General features: G+C 39.2%; 1 protein-coding gene across 1 annotated transcript; it reads left to right on the forward strand.

The window, feature by feature from the left end:
- The first annotated feature begins 306 nt into the window (after positions 1 to 306).
- On the forward strand, positions 307 to 1,239 carry LOC110258546 (olfactory receptor 7E24-like). The gene has a single exon (XM_021081795.1). The coding sequence runs from the start codon at positions 310 to 312 to the stop codon at positions 1,237 to 1,239; it is 930 nt and encodes a 309-aa protein (XP_020937454.1). The 5' UTR covers positions 307 to 309.
- The last annotated feature ends 8,899 nt before the right edge of the window (positions 1,240 to 10,138 follow it).

The raw sequence follows: 10,138 nt of genomic DNA on the forward strand, positions 1-10,138 counted from the left end.
TTTAAGAACTCAAATAGAAATATTCATGAAGATCCTGATGTGTATGGTCCTCAAGTATGAATATTTTATTGTAGATTTCTTGAATCAAAAATGTATACACTTATCTGGGTGTCTTGTTTTGTTTAGTCAGCCATTTCTCTAGATTTTTTTCCAGCTGCACCTATAGCATGTGGAATTAACTGGGATAGGCATAGAATCTGTGGCATAGCAGTGGCCCAATCTGCTAGAGAGACAATGCTAGATCCTTAACCCACTGCACTGCAAGAGAACTCCAACTATCTCTTCTTCTTCAACAGGTGTCTCTTCTACATGGAACTACAGAATCTTACACATGTCTCAGAATTCCTCCTCATGGGACTCTCAGATGATCCAGAACTTCAGCCCTTCATACTTGGTCTCTTCCTCTGCATGTACCTGGTCACCATACTTGGAAACCTGCTCATTATCCTGGCTGTCAGTTCTGATGCCCACCTCCACACCCCCATCTACTTCTTCCTTTCCAATCTGTCTTTGGCTGACATTGGTTTTATCACCACCACAGTCCCAAAGATGCTGGTGAATATCCAGGCACACAGCAAATCCATCACTTATGCAGGCTGCCTCACTCAGGTGTCCTTTTTCTTCCTCTCTGGCTGTTTGGACAGTCTACTCCTTGCCATGATGGCCTATGACCGGTTAGTGGCCATTTGTTACTCCCTGCACTACCTGGTTATCATAAAGCCCCGTGTCTGTGGCTTGTTGGTTCTTGTGTCATTTTTCATCAGCTTTTTGGACTCCCAGATTCACTTCTTGATGATTTCACAGCTTACCTTCTGCACAAATGTGAAAATCCCTAATTTCTTTTGTGATGCTCCTCAACTTCTCCATCTTGCCTGTTCTGACACCTCCATTGATGACATATTAATCTATTTTACTGGTGCCATTTTTGGTGGGATTCCCATCTCAGGGATCCTTTATTCTTATACTCAAATTGTTTCCTCCATTCTGAGAATTCCATCAACAGGTAGGAAGTACAAAGTCTTTTCTACCTGTGGCTCTCACCTGTCAGTTGTTTGTTTATTTTATGGAACAGCTCTTGGGGTTTACCTCAGTTCAGCTGTCTCCCCTTCCCCCCAGAAGAGTTTAGTGGCCTCAGCGATGTACACCCTGGTCACCCCCATGTTGAACCCCTTCATCTACAGCCTGAGGAACAAAGATATCAAGAATGCCTTGTGGAGGATTATGAACAGAATAGCCTAATGTCAGTATCCGTCTTATCCTTTTGGTTCACAGGACAGGAAAATGCAGCAAAATCCAATATGCACAACAAGAAATTTTGAATATGAACTCACATGTTATGTATGGACCCATATAGCCCTTTGACATTTGTTTACACAGCTGTTACTCTCAGTATAACTCTAATGAAATTGGGGGGTTATTTTTGATTTACCACTTAAGTCAGTTACTCCAGGATTATGTATAGTACATCAGTACACTTGTCTCACTTTCCTTGTGCATTATCCAGAACTCTTAGTCATGAGCACTCTCATTTCTCTCACTGCGAAAGAATCATAGCTCTCTCTTTCTTGTTATGGATATCTTCTATATTTTCCTATATGTTTCCCCATTTGTTCAGAGAATCTAAACCTTACCTTTAGAACAAAGACATCTACGAATATTTACCCCTTAATAAATTTGAGAAGATTCTTGAGTAGGTACGGTGGATATTTAATTTCTTATCTAAACCTTTGGAAAGTAGGCACTATTACTATTTAGTTTGGATAATCAGTTATCAATTGGGACCTTCCTGCATAAAATGCAGATGCTTGATGCCCAAGGAGTTGATGGGAAAGGATCTATCAGAGCAGAGAGGTTTTTCCAATTTTCCTGATAAATATCCTTTCTATTCCACTCAAAGTTTCCTCAATCACATTACATAGGTAATTTAAGGTTGTACATTCTAAGTCAACTATACTCCAATATTTTTTAAATCCTAAAGAAGATGGTATTAAGCCATGTATGTGACTATTTCATTGGAATATAAGAACAGATTAAAATATTAGTAGACTGTTGAGTCCAGAGCATAAGAGGCTTGGAAGTGGCCTCTCGTTGTAACATAACTAAAAAGCAGAACAATTTAACTTGTTGAGATATCATAACATATAACATTCTATTAGTTTCAGGCATACAACATAAATATTTAATATTTCTATATGTTGTGAATCAACACATTAAATCTAGTTAACATCCATCCCCACACATAGCTGAAATTTCTTTGTTCTCTTTGTGATGCGTGAAACTATGTCTTTATGTTACCACATTTTTTTCTTCTATGCTTTTAATCTTTCAATAAATATTGAATCAATGACCTTCATTATATTATCTTCATTAAAATAACAAGAATGGTTTCTTTTTTCTTTAACTCTGAATGATAAACCATAGCATGGGGAATAAAGGTATGTTGTGAGATTCTGAATTTAGAAGACTGCAAATTGTGCTCAGGAAACAAAAAGGGATTGTAATGGCATGTCTTTACCTAGGGTGTACAATTAAGTTTAGTGGGATGCTGTCATATTTCCAGTTACCACGTGGCTCTAAAGGTGCCTGTGGATTGTTAAGACATGCAAGTCATTATGAATAAACTTAACTTTATCTTAATTTTTGATATTCAAGGCTAACAAAAATCATGTTCTTAACAATTGGGAAAAGAACCTCATTAGGATCTCAATTTGTATCCATGCTCTTTGTTTAATTTTATTTTCATTAGAATTTAGTAGATTTACAGTGTTATGCCAGTTTCTTCTGTATAGAATTTTGACCAAGTCATATATATAGATTCCTTTTCTCATATTATCTTCCATCATAGTCTATCCCAAGACACTGAATAAAGTTCCCTGGGTTATAGAGTAGGACCTCATTGCTTATCAGTTCTAAATGTAATAGTTTTCAACAACTAAACCCAAACTCCCAGTCCATCCCAATCCCTCCCCCCTTCCCCTTGGCAACCACAAGTCTGTTCTCTATGTCTGTGAGACTATTTCTGTTTTACAGATAGGATCATTTGTGCCATATTTTAGATTCTACATATAAGTGATATAACATGAGTTTTGTCCTTCTCTTTCTGATTTACTTCACTTAGTATAATCATCTCATTGCATCCATGTTGCTGCAAATGGCATTATTTTGTTCTTTTTTATGGCTGAGCAGTATCCTGCTATGATCAGTGTTCTTTGGCTCCTTTCTGGTACATACCCAGGTACCTGTGCATATCAATCTTTCCATTAGAGCTCCTACCTATAGTTTCTGAGGTACTATTCTGGTTTTCTGAAATGCTATCCAATAACTGGTTTAGTTACTCTGATTTTTCCCACTAAGCTAAATCACCTACCAACTTCACTGACAGTGAACTCTGATGCTCAAACTGGACTATGAGAGGAGATCGTACAATTTTATTTTTGCAAATGAGAACTTGAGTAATTTGAGAGCTGATACTTAATATCTTTTGTCTATATATTCAAAAACAGTATAGCCAGAATGGAGAATAAGTATAACTTTACATTGTATAGTTTTGAAGAAAATATTATTTTTATTCAAGAAAATTTATTCTTGAATAAATATTCATGTAAAATTTTTATTCCTTTACTTTGCAAGGAAAGTGAAGACATTTAATTTTTTATATTGAGATATATTTGATAATACTGAGTTATAGGTTCCAATATTGTATCAATTTCTGCTGTACAAAGTGACTCAGTTACACATACATATTATACACATTCTTTTAATATTCTTTTCCGTCATGGTCTATCCTAGGAGATTGGATCCAATTCCCTGATCTCTACAGTAGGACCTAGATTTTTATCCATTCTAAACATAATAGTTTGCATCTACTAACCCCAAACTCCCAGTCCTGCCCTCTCCTCCCCCTCCCCTGACAAATATCAATACATTCAGTATAGCCTTTCTTCCACGGACCATTAGACTTTAAATAGAGTGCTGTACAAATACTTTAGAGAAGAAACATATAGTTTGTGTTTACTATAATGAAATTCAATGGCATCCTTTTTCCCCATGTAATAGTACGTCTAAGATTTTAAAGGAAAGGTGACTATTATAAGTTCTACGAGTACAAAGAAAAAATGGTGAGGAAAGAAATTTCTCAGTTGGAGATCTAAAAAGATAATAGGAGAAGGTAGTTTTCTATGTCCCTCAAGGATACTCATCATGTGAGGGAAAATTAGTAAAAGAGCACAAAGCTTATCCTCATTTTTGGCACAAAGGTAAATGTCTTTGGTTTTTATACATGTCCTCTGAAACTCAGCTTTGGAAGTGACTTTCATATGAGATCCCCTCATCCCATCAATAAAGGATTTCAGTTTAGGATTAGATTTTGCCTACTTCCCAAGCACTCTAAAATTTCCCCAAAATCACTTCCTTTTCTATAACCCTTCTCTACCCTCCTGCCATCTTGTCCCCCCAAATTTCCTCCTGCCATTTAAACACACATATAATTGGAGACAAGATGGCAGAAGAATAGGGGGATACACATGCCCTCTCCCACAAACACAACAACAACAACAACAAAAAAATAAAAACCTCTACATGTAAAACGACTCACACAGAACAGCAACTGAATGCTGGCAGAAGAAATTAAACCTCCAAAAATGGCAAGAGTCTCTTGACATAACTGGGTAAAACAAGAGAAAAGAGGAGAGAGAGAGAGAAGGGGAATCAGGACTGGACTGGCACTCCTAAGAGGGAACTGTGAAGGAGAACGGGAACCCACACCCTGGAAAGTCACCTAACTGATGGAAAGATCAACCCAGTTGGAGGGATCTCCAGATGCTGAGAAAAGTGCAGCAGCAGGTCTGAGATCTGAAAAGCAGAGTGAGAGCTGCACAGATCATCGGAACCACTGGCACAGGCCCTGAAGACTGAGATGTTCGGATGGGGACTTGGCATTGGGACCTAGGCTCCAGAGGTTAGTCCCTGGGAGCGGGCTGGGGTTGGCAGTGTGGAGATAGCCTGAAGGATTAGGAAGCAGTGTGTTATGGGTGGAGGGAGCAATGCTCTAACGGCTGGGGAGTGGAAAGCCACAACAGAGGGAACCCGGGAGAAGGTCTGGGGCTGCAGGAGAGACAAGGAGCCAGTGTTGGGGTGGGGAGAGGAGGAGAATACTCCTTGCACCCCAGCATGCATGCTTACCTGCCAGCTAGCAGAGAGCAGAGCTTCCCAGCACATCCTCCCTCTCCCACCCCACATGTGCCTGGCCAAAAGCCACTTGCCATCAATTGAGGGAAACCAACCACCACCATGGCTTTCCCTGGCCCAGCCTGCCCACACACAAGACGTGCCCCACTACTGTGGAGCAAGCCTGCCCGCCCTGCCTGCCCTCAGGCAACACTCAACACCTGCAGAGCAAGCTGCCCAGCACCACCCACCCTCAGGAAGAGCTCCATGGCTCAGGAGTACCAGGGCAAGCCCTACCCTGCCATGAGAAGTGCACCTCCACCACAGTGCACACCTGCCAGTCCAGCCCGACCTCACTCTTGGGAAGTGCTCCTTTGCCTCAGAGTGACCCTGCTAGTCCCACACGTGGGAAACACCCTCTGACACACAGTGCCATGGCTAGCCCTGCACATCCTTGGGATATGCCCTGCTGCCTCAAAGCAGGCCCACCAACACTGCCCACCCTCAGGAAGCACTTCGCAGCAGCACCAGGGTAAATCCTGCCCAGCCATGGGGCATTCACCTCCACCACGAAAAAGAAAAATACAAGCAAGATGAAGAAGCTCAGAAACCATTCCCAGTTAAAGCAGCAGCAGAACTCATCCAAAGCAGTCAGCAATGAAACAGAAACCTGCAGTCTGGCTGACTTGGAGTTCAAAAGGGAGACAGTGAAAATACTGAAGAAATTAAGAGAAGATATGAACAGTAATGCAGACTCCCTCAGAAAGGAACTAAAAAATGTAACTAGAGGCCAAGAACTAGAAAATTCATTTGTAGCAATAAAAATGGATATAAAGGCTGCAAAAATCAGAGTGAATAATGCAGAGGAATGAATTAATGACATGCAAGATAGAATAATGGATGTCACCCAAACAGGACAACAGACAGAAAACCAAGTGAAAAAACATGAAAGCAATATAAGAGACCTATGGGATAATATAAAGCAGGCCAATCTACACATAATAGGAATGCCAGAAGGAAAAGAAGAAGAAAAGGGGATGGAACATTCTCAAGAATTGACCACATATTGGGACACAAAGCCAACGTAAACAAATCTAAGAGTATAGAAATTATTTCAAGTTTCTTCTCTGACCACAATGGAATGAAACTAGAAATCAACTACAGGAAAAGAAATGAGGAAAAAACCTATTACATGGAGACTTAACAAAACCAATGGGTCAATGAGGAAGTAAAGAAAGAAATTAAAAAAATACCTTGAGACAAATGGTAATGAAGACACAACCTCTCAAAATCTGTTGGATGCCACAAAAGCAGTGCTCAGAGGTGTCCCAAGTCATGTTTCCTTGAAAACTCCATCTTGTCCTTCTTTACTTTATCCCATCTTCTTGTCTTACTTTATCCCATCTTCCTGCTTTGAAAAACAGTCACAGTACTGGTAAATGACTTAAGCTTAAGTACAAAGACCTAAAGGCATAAGTGACTTAAGCTTAAGAACTGTTATGTGCCTAGAGGTCAGAGTAAGAGCTTAAGTCTTTACCACCTAAGTGGCTTTTTAAATAGTATAAGAGTAAACAAACCCTGAATCATTCACCCATAGCCACTCCTCACTAGATCTCCCAATAAAAGCAGTGTGGTTTCTTGAGGCAGGGCTCTTGGTCCCTGAGACCTTGAGTCCCCTGGTTCCCACCTTTACTTAAGATAAATGTCTCTGTGTCTTGTTTTATGTTAACTCTTTTTCCTTAAGTTCCACAGCACCCATTCTTCAGCCCCATCCTGCTGAGCTGACCCCAGCACAGAGGGAAATTCATAGCAATGCAGGCCTTCCTCAAAAAAGGAGAAAGATCTCAAATTGACAACTTAACCCACCACCTAAATGAATTAGAAAAGGAAGAACAAACAAAACCCAAAGTCAGCAGAACAAAGGAAATCATAAAGATCAAAGAGGAAATCAATAAAAATAGAGATTCAAAGAACAATAGAAACCAAATAAATAAAATCAAGAGCTAGTTGTTTGAAAAGCTAAACAAAATTGACAAACCTCTGGCTAGACTCACTAAAAAGAGGACAGAAAGACCCAAATAAGCAAAATAAGAAATGAAAAAGGAGACATCACAATGGATACTACAGAAATAAAAAAAAAAAAACATGATTGAATACTATGAACAACTCTATGCCATAAAATCTGACAATCTGGAAGAAATGGACAATTTTATAGAGTCTGACAGCCTGCCAAAACTGAATCAAGAAGAAACAGACCAACTGAACAGACCAATCACTAGAAATGAAATTTAAGAGGTCATAAAAACACTTCTTACATATAAAAGTCCAGCACCAGATGGCTTCACAGGCGAATTCTACCAAACATAAAAAGATCAACAGGTGCCCATTCTCCTTAAATTTTTTCAAAAGTTTGAAGAAGAAGGAAAATTCCCAAAGACATTCAATGATGCCACCATCACCCTTATTCCAAAATCAGGCAACGATACCACCAAAAAACAAAACTATAGGCCAATATCTTTGATGAATATAGATGCAAAAATATTCAACAAAAACTTAGCCAACTGAATCCAATGACATATATAAAAGATAGTATACCATGACCAGGTGGGATTCATCCCAGGTTCACAAGGATGGTTCAACATATGCAAATCAGTCAACATCATACACCACATTGACAAAAGCAAAGTCAAAAACCACATGATCACCTCAATAGATGCAGAAAAAGCATCTGACAAAGTCCAACATCCATTCATGATCAAAACTCTCACCAAAGTGGGTACAGAGGGAATATTCCTTAACATAATCAGAGCCATTTATGACAAACCCACAGCAAATACAATACTCAATGGAGAAAAGCTGAAAGTCTTCCCACTAAAATCTGAAACAAGACAGGGATGCCCATGCTCACCACTGTTATTCAACATAGTATTGGAAGTCCTAGCCACAGCAATCAGACAAACCAAAGAAATAAAAGGCATCCAAATAGGAAGAGAAGAGGTAAAACTGTCACTGTATGCAGATGACAGGATGCTAAACATAGAAAACCCTAAGACTACTTGAACTGATCAATAAATTCAGCAAAGTAGCAGGATATAAGATTAACATTCAGAAATCAGTCACATTTCTGTATACTAACAATGAAATATTAGAAAAGGAATACAAAAATACAATACCTTTTACAATTGCAAACCAAAAAATCAAATACCTCGGAATACACCTGACCAAGGAGGTAAAGGACTTATGTGCCAAGAACTATAAAACATTAATCAAGGAAATTAAAGAAGATGGAAAGAAATGGAAAGATATTCCATGGTCCTGGGTTGGAAAAGTTAATATTATAAAAATGGCCATACTACCCAAAGCAACCTACAGATTCAATGCAATCCCTATCAAATTACCCACAACATTTTTCACAGAACTAGAACAAACTATCCAAAAATTTGTATGGAACCACAAAAGACCCAGAATTCCAAAAGCAACTCTGAAGAACAAAAAGCAAGCAGTAGTCATTACTCTTACAGACTTCAGGCAATCTTACAAAGCCACAGGCATCAAGACAGTGGTACCTATACCAAAACAGACAAGTGACCAATGGAACAGAATAGAGAACCCAGAAATAAACCAAGATACCTATGGTCAATTAAACACTGACAAAGGTGGCAAGAACATGAAATGGGAAAAAGAAAGTCTTTTCAGCAAGCATTGCTGGGAATCCTGGACAGCTGCATGCACATCAATGAAACTAGAACACACCCTCACACCATGCACAAAAATAAACTCAAAATGGAGGAAAGACTTCAATATAAGAAAAGACACCATCAAACTCCTGGAAGAGAACATAGGCAAAACATTCTCTGGCATCAACCTTACAAATGTTTTCTCAGGTCAGTCTTCCAAAGCAACAGAAATAAGAGCAAAAATAAGCCAATGGGACCTAATCAAACTGACAAAATTTTGCACAGCAAAGAAAACCAAAAAGTAAGCAAAAAGACAACTTAGAGAATGGGAGAAAATAGCTTCAAATGATGCAACTGACAAGGGCTTAATCTCTAGAATATATAAACAACTTATTCAACACAACAGCAAAAGAGCCAACAACCTGATTGAAAGGTGGGCAAAAGACCTGAATAGACATTTCTCCAAGGAAGAGATATACAGATGGCCAACCAGCACATGAATCAATGCTCAACATCGCTGATTATTAGAGAAATGCAAATCAAAACTACAATGAGATACCACCTCACACCAGTCAGAATGGCCATCATTAATTAATCTGCAAATAGCAAATGCTGGAGGGGGTGTGGAGAAAAGGGAACCCTCCTTCACTGTTGGTAGGAATGTAAACTGGTACAGCCACTATGGAGAACAGCATGCAGGAACCTTATAAATATTTACATAGAACTACAATATGACCCGGTAATCCCACTCTTGTGCACATATCCGGACAAAACTTTCCTTTAAAAAGACACATGCACCTGCATGTTCATTGCAGCACTATTCACAATAGCCAAGACATGGAAATAACCCAAATGTCCACCAACAGATCACCAGATTAGGAAGATGTTTTATATATACACAGTGGAATACTACTCAGCCATGAAAAGAATGAAATAATGCACTTTGCAGCAACATGGGTGGAACTGGAGCCTCTCACACTGAATGAACTAAGTCAGAAAGTGAAAGACAAATACCATATGATATCACTTATACCTGGCATCTATTTTATGGCACAGACGAACTTTTCCACAGAAGATCATGGACTTGGAGGATAGACTTGTGGTTGCCAAAGGCGAAGGGGAGGGAATAGGAGGATTGGGAGCTTGGGGTTAATAGATGCAAACTATTGCATTGGAATGGATTAGCAATGATATCCTGAGGTGTAGCACTGGCAACTCTGTCTAGTCACTTATGGTGGAGCATGATAATGTGAGAAAAAAAGAATGCATACATGTATGTGTAACTGGGTCACCAT

This window comes from Sus scrofa, unplaced genomic scaffold (assembly GCF_000003025.6).
Source record: "Sus scrofa isolate TJ Tabasco breed Duroc unplaced genomic scaffold, Sscrofa11.1 Contig2356, whole genome shotgun sequence".
Taxonomy (NCBI): Eukaryota; Metazoa; Chordata; class Mammalia; order Artiodactyla; family Suidae; genus Sus; species Sus scrofa.